This window comes from Netta rufina, assembly GCF_964035555.1.
Source record: "Netta rufina genome assembly, chromosome: 3".
In the NCBI taxonomy this organism is placed as follows: domain Eukaryota; kingdom Metazoa; phylum Chordata; class Aves; order Anseriformes; family Anatidae; genus Netta; species Netta rufina.
Genome location: NC_140125.1, coordinates 93123583 through 93145601, shown reverse-complemented (window position 1 = coordinate 93145601; position 22019 = coordinate 93123583). Strand labels below are relative to the sequence as shown.

Below are 22019 nucleotides of genomic sequence, written 5' to 3'. Positions count from 1 at the left end.
GACAGCAAGATTTCATAGCAAGGTTCAAAAACGAATACTGCAGTTAAATAAATGAAATTCTTAAAGAACTTTTTAACAAGTTATTTTGGTTTGTATTATTTTTCTCATTAACACTAATTTGAAACTTGGCACTAAGTTATTATATATTCTTTTCAATTTATTTTTCTATACAGAATGTATTTTTAATTATTATCTAGCTTTTCAGGAATTGATCTTTTCAAAAGAATTTGAGAATATTTAGAGAAAATAAGTAAAAGGAGATTAAAGGCACAGAAGGCACACTGTTATCTATCCATTCCATTAATTCAAGTTAGAAGTGACACCAAGTGATATCAATGGTGCAGCCAACTTCAAACAGATTCAGGGAATTATGAGAATCATTGACAGTCTCTAAACTTACAGCAAGAAAATAAACACTGCCAGACAAGGAAGAAAACTATATTGCTTCATCACTGTTGCATTTCCAAAGCAGTGCCTCGCATGATTTCAGTCCAGACCACCTAGTGATCAACTAAAACAACAGCTAGGCACAGCTCAAGAGTTAGAAGATGAGCCAGTGATCTTTTCTATCAGGCAGTTAGGACAGAGTTATCCTGCTTCACAGATTACACTTAATTTTAAAGATATAGCTGCATGCCCTTAGAATCAGATACTGGGCACTGGCCCTGCTCAGCTACCATGAAAAACAAACGTTTTATTGCTGCTGTTTTCAAGAGAAAATTGTTAGAAGTAGTAAAAAAACTTTTATATTGAGCAATTGTGAAAATAAACAGTGTCTTTTACCATTTGTGAATATGAACTACAGCAATTCTAATGACTGAAATTAAATTGCATTATACAAAAACATTGTTCACTTTCACTGTGGTTGCTAAGTCTCAGACTCCCAGTTTCAATTACAGGTATCTTGGAAGAAACTGTTTTCCTTTGACTTATCATGACCCTAATATATAATGATTCAATGGTATGTCTAGTTTTCCTGTTCTGTTATGTCAAAGAGGACAAATAGCTGTGAGGAAAAATACGTGTGGTGCTTACAGTTCAAACCAATTCTCCTCTAAACATTTTCTGTAACTGTTCTGTATTTTCCAAATCCAGAAAAAGTACTTTTTGAGCATTTTTTTCATCTCACTGTACAACAGGGAGTCCCTGGATTTGCTCTTATGCAGTTGGTCCAGCTAGGAGTAGAATCTGAAGAAACCATATTAACTTCTACAATATATTTAACACTTCCAGAAGCTGAAAGGATAGGTAAGATAAGGATAAGTAACAGGATACATCATTGCACAATCCATCATAGTATGCCAGAACTCGTAAGGTAACAACTAATCAGGCTAAAAAAATTGGTTAGAAAATTTTTCATTAGTAATCTAGAAATAATTAAAAATTTCACAAAATAAGAACTACATAAAACATTTTTCTATGTACCAATAAACTTTAAAAGGGAAGAAAATCCATTTAAAATATTGTAAGAAATTTTCTCAAACTTCCGTCTTGTTTTTCTGTTACTGGACTGAAGAAAATACCAAAGTTGTACATCTCATACTACATAAAAATTAAGTTCTAAGATAAAGTATTTCAGTTAAAGTCTGAATATAAATTATTTAAAAAACAAAAAGCATTAAAATTGTTTCAATTGACTTTTACAGTAAAGACTATTCAAATTTAAAAAGACTAAAAAAGTTAGAATTTTTAAATTAATGTCACAACTGAAAAAACGTGTTTTGCCCAAAATTTGTCTTCAGGATTCTCCTAACCCGAAGTTCTAATTATGTCAAGGCTGACCAGAACTGTTTCACATGAACAAGGTGTTTAAAATAACAGAACTTAAAATTGTCTTTGGCAACGGGGGAAACTTTGTCTATTTTCAACTGTGATAGATTTTCTTCTGATTACTGCCTGTATTACCAAGACATAACTGTGCAACAACTACAATGTCTATAGTCATTACACTACATTCTTCAAGCCAATGTCAGTATCCATTAGCAACAGTTCACATTCAACTATAGAACGACTGTCTTAGTATTGATATTATAATATAGGTAAGCCTGGTACAGGTAACCCCTGTCTATAAACAACAGAAGCTGACAGTTTAGGGGGTCCTTATCCTTGTAAAGCTGAAAAATGTATTTTAAATCAAATGCACGAATTGTTGGCATTTGTGTTAGAAATACATTCAGTGTCAAATCCTCATACTTTCTCTCAGCATGGCTGTAAATTTTAGCTAAATCACTATTTTGTTGTCAATTTAAGACACAAGGTGGCAGCAATGATATAATCTCTTCATTTAAGACTGCACAAACACATCCACTCCCACTACTTTTACTCTTAAAGCATCTCATGTGCTTATGGGGCATATATGACAAAGATCCTGTATTTTCTTTGACAATATGCAGTTCCAGGTTAGGTTACTCATTAAGTGTTTTGAACTGATGTTTTAAAAAATGTCAATGAATCATTGTTTGCTGACTTCAAATGAATGTGCACTCAAACAGCATACCCATGACAGAAGTTGTTAGTTGATCTTTGTGTAGTAACATTCCATTCACAGAGCTGAGAAATGAAAGAATAACTGGGTGCATAAGCTTGTCAGTTCTGGAACATAATGATACGGTGAGAAGATGCAATGCTTACTGATAGCTGTTGAAAAGATCTGTGCAGGTGCCGTTGTTTCTGCAAGGCTCTGAATTACATTCATTTGATTCATATTCACAAAATGTTCCTTCCCATCCAGGAAGACAAACACACTGGTATCTCTGTAACATTAAGGAAAATAAGTTAACTGCTTGTGTATTTCTTAAATGTATTTACAGATGATATTATACATATATAATATATATAAACTGTGTTTCTTGTCTTTAAACAGGTGATTCACTATTTTAAAACTTTAAAAAGTTATACATTTATTGATAGCTTAGCCCCCTAGTATGATGAAAATGGGGTATGAAGTAGATACATGACAATACATCAGTTAGCAGTATCTGCCAACTTGCATAATCAAAAATTCTTTACTATCTCCTCCTCCCTCCTTCTAAGTTTTTGAAAAAAAAAAAAAAAAAGATATTACCTCTCCCATAAAACTACTTGGCTTGGATCTTACACTGACATGCCTAAACCACAGGTGCTAACAATGATCTGAGTTGTATTGCTCAGCACACAGTCCAAACCAAACTCAATATAAAATAATTTATCATGAATTCTCAGGATTATATATCCCACTTAACATCTTTAATGTGAAATTGTCTAGTACTGCACAAATGAAATACTGATGCATAACTTACGGCATGAGAAATATTATCTGATACACATGTATAGAAGACAGTAGAGATAGCATAAATAGGAATACTCTAGCTCAGTGGTGATAGTACCTAATAGATTGATGTCCAGGTGTTGTGAAAGCAGTATTTTTGACATTAAATGAATAAAACTTTTCAGCAGCATGTATATCCACCTCTAAACAACACATATTACAGGACACTTTCATCACACTGCAACACTATCAAATTGTAATCACACTCCAGTATTACCCCCAGCCCCAAAATTATCTGGTGGCTACAAGCAATAGGGTGTTTGACATCATTTCACAGAGGAAGATGCTTTATGCTCTTCACTTACATTCTTAAAAAAGAACAGGTGAACATCTGCTGAATTGAATATTAATTAGAGATGGGCAGCAAGGCAAACACTTCCATTCAGCATAAGTTTTAATTGCTTCTTTAGCAACATGCTTACTTCTAACAAGGCTTCTTTCTACCAAAAGTTAGAAAATGCTTTAATGGTAAGCATGACTAATGCACGTTATTTCATTACTTGCTAAACACTGCAATAGGCTTCAGGGTAGATTTTAAAGCCTATTAAATTCCATGTAAATTAGAAACCATTAAAAATAAACAGCAAAGAAGTTTGATTTTTTTTAAGAAGCTGACTGCATAAATAAGCTACCATAGCATGATGATCAAATGTATAATGTACCAGGCTTGCAGCATCCATGCTTCCTATGGCACAGAACACAGGCTTTATTTCCCAGTTAAATTAAGGCATTTTGACAATTATGAAATCTGTCACTTCTTAGTATATGAAAATAAGACAAAAATAATTGCCTGAAAGCAAGGTGGACAACTGAGTTCAACATATACTGTTCAGTCAACTACAGATTAAGTTAAAAAAAATAAATTAACATTTTGTCCTTTGTGTTTTATACAGGCAAGGCTACTCCATGCAGTAAAATATTAGGAAGATCGAATACACAGTTTGCAGCTTATAAGTGTAATTTATAGTTTACTGTTACTGTTCTGTATGCCTGAACTCAGGCTCAAGACCTGTAAAATCTTCTCCATGAAGAGAGAATAAAATTGGCAACATGAATCTAAGAAGTGTGAAATATTAGAAGTGACAGTTAATCAAAGGTTAAAATAGAAGATGAAAAAATCTTGTTAAGTAAAATAAGTAAGTAGTAAGAAAATACTGAGATGAACTCAGAAAATTTTCTGGGTATTCTGCCAAGGAAAGAAGAAAAAACATTTATACAGACTACATTATTAGCCCACATGTTTATGTTTTCTATTACATCACAGCCACATCCAAATTAGCTGTTAAATATTGTAATTAATTGGAATTTTTTTTATGTGATTTCCTCCATTCCCTGAATAATTATCACCAGAATGAAAACATTAGAAAAAGATGCTACAAACACAAAATGCAAAAATGGAGACTTAATCCATATTCACAAGTAACTATTAGGCATTTAAAACTGTTCTATTGTCAGGTTACACTTTCACATAAATCAGGAGTGTGAGATAATGATTTTATCATAATTTCCAGAAACCTCTTCCAGAAACAGATTACAAGATCTGAAGTGAAAGGATGCTGCCAACAATTCTGTTTAGAAAGCAGTAGTTTTTTTTCATGGTTTCACTAAAAACATTTATGAATCACCTACTGAATTCTCTACTTTGCAAATTTATTTCTCACCATATGAGGATTGTCACATTAAGAACAAACCATTACTCACATATGTATCCCATGCACAGGTGCTGTATACTTAAACTAGAAAATGTTACTATCTGTGTATTGTTGTTTATATTAACTGAAGATGTCACATTACAGTAAATGTAAGTATAGATAGATTAGATAGATATTAATGGATAAAATAGGCTGCAGAAAAAGACCTGGGGCCTCTCATAGGCATAAAGTCAACCAAGCCTGCAACATGCCTCAGCAAGGATGCTGGTGGCAGAAGGCAGCCTGGGCTGCTGCAGAAGTAGCACTGCCCACAGGAGGGAAGTGACCCCAGTGAGGCCTCACCTGCAGCTCTGTGTCCAGCCCTGGTTCCCCAGCACAACATGGGCACACTGGAGAGGCCAGCAAAGGGCCACCAAGATGATCAGGGAACTGGAGCATCTCTCAGATCAGGCAAGGCTGCGAGAAGAGGGGCTGTCAGTCAGGACAGTGTGCACTGAACATAGGATGACAAGAAGCTGTGTTGTGTATGCAGCAAATCATGCAATGGGCTGGAGGAATAGGATTCAATTCCTATTTATGTATTTACTCCCCTTTATTTATTGTAGCTATGAACTACTATCTGTGCTAGACAGATTAAAATAAATGGTACCTTTGAGTTCCTCCACATCATCTCTTGCTTGCTCACTAAAGAACACAGTAAATGTGCTAAGTGATACCTGAACAAATCCCCAAACTGTTTTTTTTAGATCAGTTTTTCCTCATACAGTATATATAGCACATTAGTTATGAGAAAAGTAGGTTTACTTGCTATACAGAGTCAAAGCCTGTAATTTTTTATGATCTCTTGCATACATACCCAGAACCATATATGCTCACTAGCATATCTTCACCCAATTAACTGTGTGGGTGGTTAAGAAAGCATTATTTGAGAATATTTGCATATTTTCCCTTCTCTAACACTGTAAATGAAGAATTAATCATTTTCTTAAGCCTTAGTCTATGTTATTTTACTGGAAAATGGCAAATGAACATCTGGCAAATAGAAACTACAATGAAAAAGGTTCATCACACACAACAAGGATCTGAATTATGAGCATGCTAATCTTCAAGCCTGTACTTTGCACGTGTAGGTGGAGAAGAGTTTAACAGAGCTACACTGCAAATATTTTTTCCTAGAGAAGAATTTGAAAAAAATCACTTTTGAAGGGCATTTTTGGGGAGGTGTTACTGTAGTTTATTTCTTGGCAATCAGAAAGGATAAAAAATGTTGCCTGGAAACAGAGAGAAGCAAGTGGAAATGCAGAAATCTCCATTTCTTCTCCATGTTCTAAGCTCTTCAGTCAGACTGTGCAGCTCTTTTTCCATTAAGGAAAATCAGGAAGAGCGTATCATAGGATTGCTCACCACTGCCACATACTGGGAGTTGTTCTCCAGCAAGAAAATCCCAGGTTCGCCTTTGAGATTTTTTTCTCCCTGAAAAACGATGGTATTTTTGCCTCTACGGAAAATGATTCATCACAAAATTCTGTTCTGTTGGAAGCATTCTTTTTTCCTAGAGAACACCTTCACGCAACTTAACTTTCAGTGCTAACAGTAGTCCATTTAACCTTGTGAAATAAACATGAATGTAAAAACAAGCATCTGTGAAAATCGTATTTGCAATTGCTCTTAATCATACTGAGCTCCTAACATTATTTAGGCAGTCTTTTCTGTTAATGTAAAGGTTTTCAACAAATTGCTACTTTAAGGCTTCACTTGTAAGTAATTATTGATTTAACCATTTATAGAACCACTCTTACACACTGGCTAACAAAACTAGGTTTTTCCCTCATTTTTCATTATGACATTGTTTTTATTATGCAAGCCTTCATATATTTATCCTAAATAAATTAGCTTATTTAATCAAAAACAAAAGCCAACAAAAAAAACAGAACATCTTCAGTTGGTTTAACCCTTAGCTTTAACCTTTAGTAGAAAACCAATTAAAAGAAGACCTGTGCAGAGTAAAGTCCCAGCAATTACACTACCTGCCACTTTCACAATAATGAATTTACCTGTTCCTCACAGTGTGTAGGAACAGTTATTTATGGTGCTGCTCTACAAGAAAAAAAAATCTGACTTGTGAGATCAGAAAAAGTCTGCAATTGGCCTTGTTCTTTGCTAGTGTTAAAGGCACACGTGACTTAGTTCACAGATTAAGTCAGATCATTCGCCTTAAGAAATATTTTGGGGGTAAGTGCAATAAGGTTTGCAATAAAAGCACTTAAATTAACCAGATAAACAATTGTAACTAATATGAGACTAAAATGAAAAGTAAATACAAAGGACAGATTCAAAAGTATAGAAAAACCACAGAAAGTCTGATTTCTAGACTATACTACAACAGCTGAACGGCTCAGGTAGAACCTACACAATTACAAAGCTGAAGTGATTTTTGCACTAACCACTGCAAAACAAGGAATATTAAGTTCAATACATTAATACTAAACACTGTCTACTGAGGTTGAGATAGCAATGCGGATTTTTAGAAGCTAATCCACTACTTTAATTCATACATTCTTCCCCAAACTGACAAGTCAAAAATGCTAACCAGTATACTTACTTGTCCTTCCAAATCTACTTATCTTCTGCACTCTGAGTATAAATATGTATAAATTATACATTATCTGATATTAATGATAAAACAGTGTTCCTTTTATTTAAATTTTAAGCAAGGCTTACAGAAGAAACAAAGAACATTTTTAATTTGCTCATCTCTCCAGCCTTCTGAATAATTAATCATTTAAATTAGCAAGACAGTATATTTAAAACAACTAGTACAGGCTGTTTTGATCAACTGTAACCTGTTCTTGCCTTGCAGTGCAAGACTGTTACATTTCTGTATAGCAAACAAACACATGTGAAGGTACAGTATTTTTTTTCCTGTCAATAGAACACCAGTAGCAAACAGAGGCTTACATTTTCTTTTAATGTGTCCTCCAAGTTAAAATACATCTTGTTTCTAGATATACTGCGTATTTACAACTCTAACTACACTGTACTGTAATTTGTGACCACCAGGAAAATTACCTTAAATACGAATACTAGCTATTTACACTGCACGCCTTCATATACAACCATTTCATTGAACAGTGGCTTTATAATAAATTCATTATCATCACTGCCTTCAACACTGAACATTTTAAAGCAAGACTTTTGTAAAATGGATACTTCTCTGAAAGTATAGGGTTTTTAAAATTAAATCATGACCAGTAAGACTTCAAGTTACTTTAGATTTCACATTGCTATTAGAAACAACTGAGTTACCAGCTGTGCCTTTAATCAATTTCATCACCACACAGATGTGAGAGTTCTCATGGTGCAACTCAAATTTTGATGGGGTTAGGTTTGCTTTTATTTTTTTGTGGAGATTTATCTGCAACATAGCTTTTACTCATTGATACAGGTTTTCTATTTCAGAGAAAATTAGGAAGAATTTTTACCAAACTGGCAATGACTCTTCTGAGGAAAAAAATTTTTTTAATTGCTTTCAGAAATACAGTTCTAAATACTCCTACTGTAATCACATTAGAATTAATTTTATAGTAACAAACCAAATCAGTTTGAAGTCTTATATAATGAATAACTGATACATTTTTTCTCTATTTTCTAACCTCCACCATTTATCCTTTTTATACCCTTCTTCCATTCTTCTAGAGAGAGTACTTACTAGAAGAAATGTGTCAAAGAAACCACCTTCAAGGTGACAAGTACCGAACAGCAAAGGAAAACTAATGAGAAACAACTGTAAGTTATTCAAGCAAAATAAACTAAACAGCTACTCCAGACAGTGACAGACATTTGAATAGCAGGGTTTGATCAGTGCATTTGGTTTGACATTTACCTCAATTTTTCAATGAATAATTAAAGGTCATAAACACACTCCTAGTATGCAGAAACAACTTGACTCATTTAAGGCTTGTCTGGAACTTTTCCATTCGCCCCTAGATCTCTGGTTCAGGGAGAGCTATGGGAGTTAAACAGGGTATTGCACAGGGGGAGCCTATACCCTGGCAGACAGAAATAATGCTTTGCTTCTAAATTTCAAATTTGGTGTTGCTACTAGTAGCTTTTTTTTATTTAAAGTATGACCAAATAATAAAACACATACTGTTTTCCCTAAAACTACACTATCATACCTGCATATAATAGCTGATTCAAACATAGATCTTTAACATACAACCATTATTATCTCAGGACACTTCATACATCACCAAGTCCCATTCTTACCAACATCAGACTCAAAAGTAGGGGAAGGCTAAAGAAACAGGCTGTTCTAAAGATACTTCAGACAAATTTTCTTAGAAGCATTGAGACCTTCACAGGATTATTTGATGTCAACTCTTCTATTGTGAAATTTCACTCATCTCTACTTTAAATTCATAGAGCATTTCAGTACAAATAAATCATATTACACATTCATGTGGTGTCTCTATCATATCTAAGAGGTGCCAAGTTTAGGTAATTTCTGCAATAAATTTTATCAATTTAATCTAATATTATCATTGGGAAGAATAAGGAGGTTTCAAAGTCCTACACAAACTTTAAGTGATATTATTCCCCAAACTAAAAGCCACAAGACACAAGGATAAGCTCTGGTGATGAATGTAAGATGGCTGTCAAACCAGCTCAGCTGCACAAAGGATATTTGTTTATAATATAGCAACAAGGAGCCTATGAAAAATTAACTATGAGGAGTATGAAAAAAAGAATAAATAAGTGCCATGAGTTAAAAATGTGGGAACAAAAATGCTGTTTTTGCACAGTTACATTGTTTAAAGGGAAGAGATGTGGTATTGGGATATACTTGTAGTGATAAGAAAGCTTAAAAGATGACCTTGTAAAGTGCAGACAACTGGACTCCTTAGAGCAACTAGGCAAAAATCAGGGTGTCAAGTCAGATAAGTGAAGAAGAATTACCGCCTCAAAGAGTAACGAAGTCAAAAGAAATATGAAAATAACAGGCCAGCAACAGAAAGCCATGTATTTTCTGCAAAGCATCAGATGGGTGGTAAACCTCGATTACCCAGTCAGTGGGGAAACAGGGGAGGGTCCCATCCTTCAAGAAGAAAAGTATATAAACTGTGTTATGGAACTACTGGGTGTGCTCCTGCTTGTGGGTTGCCCACTATTGGGATCATGAATAAGATTAGTACTTCACTGAGATTCTCACCTGAGCCCATGTTATTGGCTACAGAGCATTGCTTACAAAAACACACAGACATGCATACACCAAGAAACAAAATACAAAAAAAAAAAACAACAACTCAGGCTTCCCTCGACCAAATAAATGCTGATCAGCCTCAGTTAGTTACAGCCTTCTTAATTTAAATCAGGTTCTTCAGAAATTCAGCTTCCACCCCAAGTCTCCTAAACTAAAGTCACACACCAGTCAAGCAGTAACTCTGCATTTTAGTACCTCACAGCAGTCCTGAATCGCCTCTGGTTCTTCCTGGCAGGATCCACTTGTCGGTCTCCTCCCGGCCAGCAACACCGCCATGCAGCAGCGCAGCGCAGCCCAGCACACACCGCCCGCCTCACCGCCCTCCCGCCGCAAACAGCAGCACACGTGTCCGGCGGAGAACTTTCTAGGGCAAGGGGCGGGAATGCCTGCGCAGTGACAGCCAATCGCCAGGCACCGCGGGAAATTCAGCCAATCAAAACCGAGGATTCTCTGTGACTGACAGGGGCTGGCAGCAATCTTCGAGGGTGGTGGTTGAAGTGTGTGAGGGCACCACAGGTGATGACGGGACCCGGCCCAGCCTCGCCGCCATGACCAGACCCTGCTGTACCCGTACCACCTCCTTCTGTCCGTCCTGTAGTGCCCCAACCCCTCCCACTTCTTTCCAGTCTGTCCCAGCTCTTGATGAGGGACATTTACCCTGGCCTGCTCAGCTTCTCTCCCAGTCTGCCTCTGTGGAAGGCAGGGATCAATTGTTACTCATTAACATTAAAAACACACCTATGTCTAAAAGTATTTCGGAGTTTGAGCCCATTAAGTCCTCATGCTGCCACTTCAGTCCCATTTGGCCCGAAGTCTGAGTGCTCCTTTCCTCAGCAGATCGTGCTGGTGACTGGAAGCAGCCCTCCCCAGGCCAGAGCCTGCAAGGGTGTATTTTCAACTAAAATGGGCGGTGCTAGTACAAGGCTATTAGTATGCAAATTAAGATGCAAAGCACAAAATATGAAGTAGTAGGAAATCACATAATTGCACGAACACGGAGATAAACGAGGTGTACATTGGAAGTCAGGTGTCTGGAAGAATATATTCACATTCAGGGGCTACTTTTGCAACTTATAGGGCATAACTGTGCTGGTGTTCTTTGCCTTTCTAATTGGATCAACAAGCACAGAAGTCCAAATCCTGGTGGAAACTCCCCCATGTATTTAGCTCATACAAACTGTTGATTGTTAATGACCTGATAAGAACGTGCATGCCTTTATGAGGAAGCCCAGCATCTTTCTTGCTGGGACTTTTTTTGTTCGGAGCCCAGCACTGCAGCCTCTTCAGTGCCGTGGTTTCTGCCCTCAGACAGGTCACGTTCCCCAAGAGGATAATCTGAGTGTCCCTGGACTCTGAGTCACTAAAGGCAGCAAAATTTTATCCCAGAACAAAAAAAATAACACAGCACTGCAGTTACTTGTATTTGATACACAGCCTCTGCATTGCAAACTAAACCTCAATGCTCTTTTCATTGTTTCTTCACCCACAATCTTTCATTACCAAAACTAAGAGTACCTGGTTCTCTGATAATGTACAATTGAAGTTGGTTCACACACTAACAACTTGGAAGAGTCTGTTTAGTCACCTTGTGATATCTGTATTCACAAGTTAAAAGATAATAGTAGTTTCTGATTTGTTACAGGAATCAGTGCCTTCTGGGAAAGGCACAAATTCTGACCACTGGTTTTATTCGTTACCTAACTGTTGTAGTTTAGCCCCAGCAGGCAGCTCAGCCCCACACAGCTGTTTGCTCCCTCTCCCCGGGTGGGATATGGGAGAGAACTGGAAAGGTAAAAGTGCAAGCGCTCATGGGCTAAGACAAAGACAGATTACTAGGTAAAGCAAAAGCCATGCACACAGGCGAAGTAGAACAAGGAGTTTGTTTGCTACTTCCCATCAGCAGGCAGCTGTTCAGCCACTTCCAGGAAAACAGGGCTCATCACATATAACAGTTTCTTGGGAAGACGAACACCGTCTCTTAAAACACAATCCCCTTCCTCCTTTTATTGCTGAGCATGACACCACCTGATGTGGGACATCCCTCTGGCCAGCCTAGCCAGCTGTCCTGGCTTTGTCCCCTCCGGTGCCCCCTCAGCCTCCTTGCTGGCAGGGCAGCAACAGGAGCCGGAGCCTTTGGCTCTGTGTAAGCACTGCTCTACAACAGCTAAACATTGGTGTCTTATCACCACTATTTTCATCAAAAATCCAAACCAAAGTATCCTGTGAGCCTCTACAAAGAAATAGAGTCAAGTTCAAGAATTAGTTAGAGTCAAGTGCAAGAATTAGAGTCAAATTCTTTTACTGAAAAATCAGAGTAATCAGCATGATTTTTTCTAAAAATTGTATGTCAAATAGAATATGAATAAAGATGATATAGAACAGGATGCAAACATGAATACTGAGATACATGTTAACTAGCTAATGTTTGTCACAATTTTAAAGTTACATTTTACTACAAGAAAGAGAAAAAAACAAAAGGGAACTGCAAAAATTGCAGGCACATCAGATAAACTGAGCGTTAGCATTGTAACTAACCCCTGTGGTAGTTTCACACTGATGGGAAGCTAGATTCTACCACACTGCTATCTCACTCCTCCTTCTCAAAAGAACAAGTGGAGAAACTATGATGGAAAAAAAAAAAAAAAAAAAAAAAAAAGGCTGATGGGTTGATGTGGGAGATCCTGCACCATGGAAAAACTACATCCTGCATCATGGGAAAAACAGACTCAGCATAAAGAACGTTAATTTATTTTATTGCCCATTGCTAATACAAAACTAGAGAAGTGAGAACTAAAAACACCTTCCCCCTCCCATCCACCCTCTTCGTTCTGAACAGCACAGGGTAACAGGGAAAGGGGCCTGCAGTCAGTCCCTGATGCTTCCTCTCCACCGCTCCTTCACGGTCACTCCCTGCCCCTGCTCCACATGGGGTCCCTCCCACGGGATGCCATCCTTCCCGAACTGAGCCTGAGGGTGCTGCCCACAGGCAGCAGCTCTTCAAGAACTGCTCCCATACGGCTCCATACCACGGGGTCCATCCCCCAGGAGCAAACTGCTCCAGCACGGGTCCCCCACGGGTGAGTGGCAGCTCCCCCCAGACCCCCTGCTCCTGAGTGGGCTCCTCTCCACGGGCTGCAGCTCTGGCCTGGGGAGTGCTCCTGTGGGGGCTCTCTATGGGCCGCAGCCTCCTCCAGGCCACATCCACCTGCTCCACTAGGGGCTCCTCCACGGGCTGCAGCGTGGAGATCTGCTCCTTGTGGGACCCATGGGCTGCAGGGGGACAGCCTGCTCCACCAGGGGCCTCTCCACAGGCCGCAGGGGAACTTCTGCTCCATGCATGGAGCACCTCCTGCCCTCCTGCTGCAGTGACCTTGGGGGTTGCAAAGCTGGTTCTCTCTTATTTCTCACTCCTCTCTCCCAGCTGCTGTTGTGCAGCAGTATTTTTTTTTTCCCTTTCTTCAATCTACACTCCAAGAGACCCTCCCAGTGTTGCTCTCTGGCTTGGCTCTGGCCAGTGGCAGGTCTGTTTTGGAGTCAGCTGGAGCTGGCTCTGATCAGACATTGGGGCAGCTGCTGGGCTCTGCTCACAGAGGCCACTCCCGCAGCTCCCTGCTACAAAAACCTTGCCATGGAAGCCCAATAGAACCCCAGATGTTTTTAGAAACTTTTTCCAATCGTGATTTTTTCCCCCACTCTTCGTTTGCATGTGTTTGTTGTGAAAATCAGAACACGACTTTATAGCAGCAGTAGCTCCAGATTTAATAACCCATTTCTCTTTTTCTTAAAAAAACGCAAGTTAATTCCGGATTACTACCATATAAAAGTACTAATAAGGAAGAATTTTCATTATAAAAAATATATACAGATAAGAGAAAACGGAATAGCAATGTTCTTACAATAAAGTCCTTAACTAATACTCTACATTCAAGTGTCAACTATCTTCCCCCATTTTTCTGTTTTCTTAACACCTAGTTGAAATGAATTTTAATAGAACTTGGGATAAAACAATAAAACCTTCAATAATTTGTGCTGCAATTAGACTCCACTGTGACCTTAGGAAAATTACGCTTTATGAAATTATGACCTCAGATTTTATGATTCTATCCATATTTGGTATGGTAGAGGTTAACAACTCTTTGCCTGTTAGCTCATATTTCATCTGAGAGAAAGAAAAGGCTCTTCTATTTGATAGCAGCAAATTTAAAGACTTTTATTCTAATCTTGTAAGGCAGTAAAAATATTTAATCTTAGCTATAATTTCTTCTGTCTCATTTCCACTCCCTGGGAGAGCTTGATGTTATTAAGGGAAATTTTCTGTAATTAGCATGTTGTGGGATTTCCTGGAGTTTGTTTCTTCTTCCTGTAATGAAGTTCTGTTTTTGAATATTGATGGTGCTTGCTTACAGAACTTCTGGATGCTCCACACCTTTTACAAGCACTGCAAACACCAAACACATTCCCCTTATTACATCTATTACAATTTATGACACTGGTGCATGAATAGGGCTTTTCTTCCTTCTTGGGATTTCAGCAGCATTTCAACGTGCCATCTCACCAACAAGCCACAGAAAGATTATTGTATCTGAAATTTGCTTAAAATGTGATCAATGACATTTCTTCTTTTTCTACCTGTGTAGGTACAGCTGTGTGATCATTTGGCCACTGACTCTTGTTTTCCATTTCTTCTGCCCTTTCTCTCCCCACTCTAATGGAGAATAAATCCCATCCTTTTATTTTGTTTGTGAAATCCTGTATAGGCCTCCTGAGGAACTGAGTGAAGTTACGGACTTGTATGGCCATTACAGCTAATGCAAGGTTTGTAAAAGTTGCTATCAGACACTAAACAAACAAACCAAAAATGGATTGCAAGACTGATGGGGAATATGAGGAGATGGTGGACTCTAAACCTAAAATTATGCTCTGGTTATCTTAGCGACCTAGGGAGCATTAAAAGAGGATAAACAGTAGCAAAATAGGAAGGGAGAGCTAGATAGGGAACTAAAGCAATGAGAGCATAAAGGGACATAACCTCTCAGTAAGCAATTTGTGTAGTATTTGTAGATCTTTCACAAATCTGATTTTGATAATACTTTGATAATGAATTGAATTATGAAATGAGGAATGCTGTGGAGAAACAAGTGTACTGCAGGTGGGAGAAAAAGGCTGTGAGATCCCTGTGAGAACTCTGGACCTAAGAGGTCATCATAATATATCACTCACCGGTCTTCTGAGGCCCATAAACTTAGGACCATGGTTTGTCAAGACACACATGCAAGATCCCCACTCTCCCTTTTTCACCTACAGTGTCTTTTCTTTTTGTTATCAAGATACAGAAATGTTATACGACAGTATTTTAAGATGCTAAAGTCTGAAAAACATAAACACATTCAGATACAGCAACTCAATTTGGTTAAACGAAGAAAAAATAGAAAATTAGGTTTTGATACACATAAGGACACAAACTGCTCTTGCCATTGCTGGAGGAGTTCTCTCCATGCAGTTTCAAATAGAAGGCATCTAAAGAATATGCTACCATTACATGTTATTTTCAAATATTACTTGCTTTTGTGGTATTCCCCCAAATTTTCTATTTCAGCCTTTCTAAAGTAACACCAAGGTCATGCTTCTACAAAACTCTGGCATGTGTTGCTTACTGAAAGTTGTTCTAGTTGTTTATAACTACAAAATTTAAAAATAATGTTTTATAATAATATAATATTATATAACAATTTAAAAATAATAGCCAGGGGAAGAACTTGGGGTGGGGTGCATTTTTTCACGGGTTGTATACTTTTACTTAAAATATCTTAATAAGGATGTTGAAGTAAAATAGAGCAGGCACTTATCTGTCATCTAAAAATTAGATTTCAATTTCTTTTTACTTCACACAGCTCGCTATATTCTATATGTGGCTTTTTTAGTCTTCTGACTTTGATTGCAAAGTGGAAAGTAAAATGATAAGGATAAAACAGCATATGATTTAATTTAACTTTGTGGATGAAATTAATATTACTAGGTGCATTTGATTTTTTTTTCCTTCTCTTTACTTAATAGAAGCCATTAGTATTTACTTTTAAAAAGTGCAGTATCTGTGTCCAAGAACCTTTTACATGGCCTGAAGCTCTTCACCATCTAGTTATAATGTGAAAATTGAGTAAAATGAGTCCAATATTGGATACTTCCATCACTGAGACAGAAGCTTAATATATTAGGGACCAATTATTTTATACTGCTGACATGAACTTGAGGCTCAGCTTTCTTAAAGGGGAGGCGTACAGCTGGGACACTGCAGAAAGTGAGGGCAAGAATTTTTTTATTGGCTTTCACTTGCCATGAAAGTGGTGGCAATTTACTTTAGCACAGACAGGGTATAGCTTACTTTCCCAGTAATAACAACTCACATGCCAAAGCTGGCCTAAAGAAAGCAGGATAGGGTGTTCCTGTCAAAAGACAAATGAGTTATGGTTACAGAATTTTATACTAAGAGATAAAGGTAGAGATGAAGGGATGGAAATTCAATACTGAGAGGAAAGAAATTGGACCAGCTTCTTTGTATCAGATGTTTTAATAGGTGGATAGCTGCAGAATTGTTTAAGATACAAATGTTAATAAATTGTTTTTCTCTGATTAAATGATTGTTGCCAAAAAGTGCACAAAGGAGCTAGAAAATATCACTGTTTAAGCATTCTGAAAGTTGAAAGGTATTTTATAAGTAAAAATGGTTTCAAGAATTGTTTCTGCTCTTGTTTTCATTTGCATAATGTGCTTATAATCTTCTGAAAGCTAATACAGCACAAGAAAACAAAGCAGGGCTCTGACATTCTGTACATTGAGAAATAAGGAGATAATGAAGTGCAGCAGAGCATCTTGCTGTTTTGGTATTTCATTAAACACGCATACTGTTAGCAAGAATAAAGAATATTTGTTTACTGATAAGTATGGAAAAAGCCAGCATAAGCATTATTCTGGATTAGTTACTAAATAATAAATGAGGAAGGAGGTCTCAATTTTATAAGTCAAACAGGATAGAGCTTATTTAGAATACAAGCCCTCAATTCATGATTAGTCTCTTCATTTAAAAATGAAGATCAGAAGCAGACTGGGATCTTCATCTGAAGTTAAAGATATTTTAAAAAGAAAAAAAATAATTCAGAATGACCATGCTGTTTAGTAAGCAATTACAGAAAAACAAGAAGTAACTGTATGCACACACACATGCATGCACACATAATCTTTGTAGGAGATGAGGACTTTATGTTCATATTTAATTATTTCAGAAACATATTAAACTTCTTTCTGTGTACTCTCTTCCCCATGGAAAGCCTAAATATAGGAGAAAGAAGAAAAGCTCATTTGACCCCCAAATGTCTAAAAAGCCAAACAAGTGTGAAGATGTAGTATTTAATGGTCACTTGAATAAACTGTGACACTATACTGAGCAGTGCAGAACTGAATTTTAAGGATAAAACAATGCTTTACATTAGGAGTATATGACCAAAACTAGAATCAAGAAGCAGAAGCAGAGTCAAGAAGTGGAAAAATTGCCAGGGACAAGATAAAGGAGGTGGTTGTCATTAGGCCACGGAAGGACTGTGTGAAGCAACAAATAAAAAAGAGCAAAGGGGACTAATTGCTTTCTCTTCTTCTCTTTCTTCCCTCAGCACATGATTCACTAAGAGAAACCCTGCTCTTCTAGTAGTAAAATTTTAAATTAAATTTGGTTACTCAAGGGCAGAGCAGATCAAGGTGGACTTACTTGAGTTGTCTCACAGGAACAGGTATTGGATTTTGTTTAGAGGGGACAAGGTTGTGATCCACCTGCTAAATTCACTTCTGCATAAATGTAGGCTTTTAATGCTACAGATAAGACAATCACACAGTGTCTTAGGATAATAAGACTTTCATTGCTGTTTTAATACAGTGATTCTACATGACAGAGAGTTTATTTAATCATTTGAATATAACTATTACTCGATATTAAAAAAGATCTTGTTGCTTCAATCTCACCGATAATTATGTATTTTTTATCACCTTCCTAAAAGAAGAAAATTCCTCTTTTTGCTCCATCCTTCCATTTGCTTTCAAACTTGAAAAAAGAATAATATAGTGGAGCAAGGATATAATTTCTTTCATAGCTTTGCCTGAACAGCAACTTTGAACTACTCTGAAGCAACAGTTACGTCTATGCTAGCCAGTTAAACAGTGTCCTGGCACTGAAGCTTGATAATTTCTACCATTAAAGCATTAGAATGATCTGGTCCCTAGAATGTTTCCTTCCTGGGTCAACTAGTGCACTTCGAAATGCTTCTGAGGCACAGTTCAGGACTAACCGTGGCCAGGACACATTCCCAAGAGCCAATTTCTCAGTTATAGCCATTTAAGTATTGCTGTGACTTTTACATTTCTGGAGAATGACATTTTCCCAGAAATTAAATCTGCAGTGCATTTTTCTCTCACCTACAGGTTAGAGAGAGAAGTATATGAGAAAATGTACTCTGATGTACCCTTGGTAAATAAAACTTGACTTTATTTGATGTGTGTTCTGCTTATCTGCCAGTTTAGAGACAGAAGGAAATGTCTGGGTTTGAAAATCTAGTATATCATAATGAAGAGGAAAAAATCACACATTTGACAGCAACAGTGAAATAATCTCAGAGATTTTAAAAGAGAAGATTTATACAACTGTCATAAGGAGGAACTTAATGTTATATTCAGTAACGGAGGGGGGAAGCCTACAACTTTGTAAAGGATGGATTTTCTTATACTAGCATACGTAAGTCAGTATGCTTGAACCGGATCAAAACCAGTGTTATAGGAAATTTAACACTCGGACATTAATTATTGAGCTTTATAATACATTTCTTTTTTTGTTTGATGCTAAGCTTAGTATCAGTCAATAATGTGCCCTCATAGCCAAGAGACCAACTGTATTCTGGGATGCATTAAGCACAGCATAGCTACTTGGTGAAAAAAAATTACTATCCCACTATACTCGACATTGGGAAGGCCTTACCCTGAGCACTGGTCAAGCACTGGAACAGGCTCCACAGGGAAGTGATTACAGACACAAGACTGTCAGTGTTCAAGAAGCATTTGAACAATGCTCTTAGATATATGGTTCAATGCTTAGGTTGCCTTGTGTGGATTCAGGAGCTGAACTCGATGATCCTTGTGGGTTCTCAGGGCATTCTACAATTCTATGATTCTACAGATTCTTATATACTGTGAGGGAGTGTAGCTAGCGTACTGTTCATAATTAATCTTCTTAATTAAATTGACATATTTAAGTCATTGAAGAAACAGCATCTCAATTATTGTTCATTCCTCAAGCATGAAACAACTATTAAAAAATGACTAAAAAGCATATGTCCATAGCCAGAGGATACTGGGAATGTTGCCTAGGCAATACAATCACTTTAGCCTTGGGAAAATGAAAATGCCAGACTCTTTGCTGTGCATTTTTTGTCTTCCCCTGTGTGCACACATGCAGAATGCACATTATTGTTCTTTATAGCACTGGGACTTCCCCATGCAGAGGCTTTCCAGGCTTGGACTTTTTTAGTACTCATTTAGTGACAGTCATCCCAGATGGCTAGCTAACCGTTAAATGGCAACAGAGTAAAGTAGAAAGTGTATTGTATTTCACTATGCTGTTCAAAATGCACAGTTGTTTCTCAAAGCAAAAGAAAAAAAATAGTTAAAAAAAAAAAAAAGTAATATCTGAAACTGTCAGTTCTTACACTATAAATATATTTTAGGACAAAGTTAATTTTAAGATTCAGGTTATCATTTCTCAACTGATTTTAAAAATACTACATATATTCTATTAGTGTCTTCAAACATGAAAATCAGAAATCGTAACACAAATCTTATATGAGAAACTGATAACAGTTTTGAAGATCCTAAACGGTTCTACAAAGACCATAATCTGCAGATAGTTTTTTTAAAGGACACAGACATACCAGAGCAACAATGTGCATGAAACAACGGACATATATAGCACTGGTAGCTAACAATTAGAGTTTTTCATTTTAGGAATGTCTCATACACTTGTGCTGTAGTTGAGGTAGAGTAACACATGCACTGTAAGAAACCAGAGCAGCTGGAAATGTTTACAGTCCTCTCTCAATAGTGTTTTTTTTTTTTTTTTCTCATTATGTCTCAGGAATTGCATGTGAGTGAAATTGGAATAGCAGGGTTCTTGAACACTGCTCAGCACATGATGTATCAAAAAATAGATGTATCAAGAAACAAAATGTCATTGTCTTTAAAACTTGGAAACAAGGACTTGGAAATGTCTCCTTACCAGGCTTCTATTTCATATCACTAACTGAACTGCATCCAGACAGATGTGACACTGATATATAACTCAAGCTTGTCACACACTGAAGCTACGTATAGTCATTCACCTTTCAAAGAAAACACACATTCTTTGATACCTGCCAGTGCAGTGCTAACAACCAGCTGGTTCCTTCATGGTTCAATTCAGTTCCGTAATACACCTCTGTCAATTGGCAGATTATCAGTAAGAACCTTCTAAATGTAGTGTCCTTGCTCTGATGCCCCTTAGGGCTTGGGACACTAAGTAGTGTTTATTTGAAACATGAATGCTGAGTTTCATTTATGTTTGCTTCATGTGGAAAGGTAGATGCACTGTTACGGTCCAGTAAGAGTTAAATAATTTCAACCACTTGGCACATTTCATCTGACTCTGTTAAATGGACCACGGATTTTCTAGTGGGCGCAAAACCAGACAAACATATGGAGAACATTTATAGGCAATCAGCACACTTACACATAATTTGAGTGTCCTGGCTGACTAATGAGATTTCCAAGCTGCTGTCCATACTGAGATCACAGACTGCTGTTTCAAAAGACCTGTCCTTTATGAATCTGTTGGCCCAAGTAACTTTAAAACAACCATGTGTTCATATGCTTCCTAGCATCCATAAGGTTCAGACTTATTAGAGTTTTAGTTTAGATCATGACTATGTTTTTCCAGATTAATTTCCCAATTGACCTCACTTTGTGTGCTTTGCTTCACATCATATGGTGGGTTCTGACAACACAAACCAGATTACTTCAGAAAGAAACAGAACCAGAAGACAGGCTCCAAGAACACGCTTCAGTCCAGTATTAAATATGGTCCACAAAACTGCACTCAATACACCAGAACTAGTTCAGAATTATGAGTCCCTGACCCATAACATGTATCTCATTTACAGCCAGTAAACTTCAGTTTTGCTGCATCTCCAGTTGTTTCACTCTGCTTCTATTTGTCTGCACTACTTGCTGGTGTAGCAACACCCTTAGTTCAGGTGTGCTATGAAGTGTGAGTGAAAAAGATATAATTTTTTCTTTCTTGGATTCCATTTCTGAACTCTTCACACTGATTAACACTTACTGTATTGTGGTGGTTTCACACTGATGTGAAGCTAAACTCTACCACACTACTATCTCACTCATTCTCAAAAGAACAAGTGGATGATGGAAAAATAAGCTGATGAGTTAACAGAAGGATGGGGAGATCCCACACCAATTAATTACTGTCATGGGATAAACAGACTCAGCGTAAAGAACATTAATGTATTTTATTGCCCATTGCTAATACCAAACTAGAGAAGTGAGAACTAAAACCAAACTAAAAACACCCTACCCTAATCCTCATCCACCCTCTTCCACCTCCTCCCCCCAAGTGGCGCAGGGGAAATGGGGAATGGGGGTTGTGGTCAATCTATAGCACTTCCTCTCTGCCGCTCCTTCACGGTCACTCCCTGCCCCTACTCCATGTGGGGTC

The 22019-nt window shown here is 37.4% G+C and overlaps 1 protein-coding gene across 1 annotated transcript in view; it reads right to left on the bottom strand.

The window, feature by feature from the left end:
• Positions 1 to 22019, bottom strand: part of EYS (eyes shut homolog) — a gene marked incomplete at both ends in the record, with an annotated part of 718966 nt that overhangs the window by 517724 nt on the left and 179223 nt on the right. The window contains one exon of the mRNA XM_084285295.1: positions 2632 to 2753. Within this exon, the coding sequence (XP_084141421.1) occupies positions 2632 to 2753 (122 nt within the window). The remainder of the gene's footprint in view (positions 1 to 2631; positions 2754 to 22019) is intronic.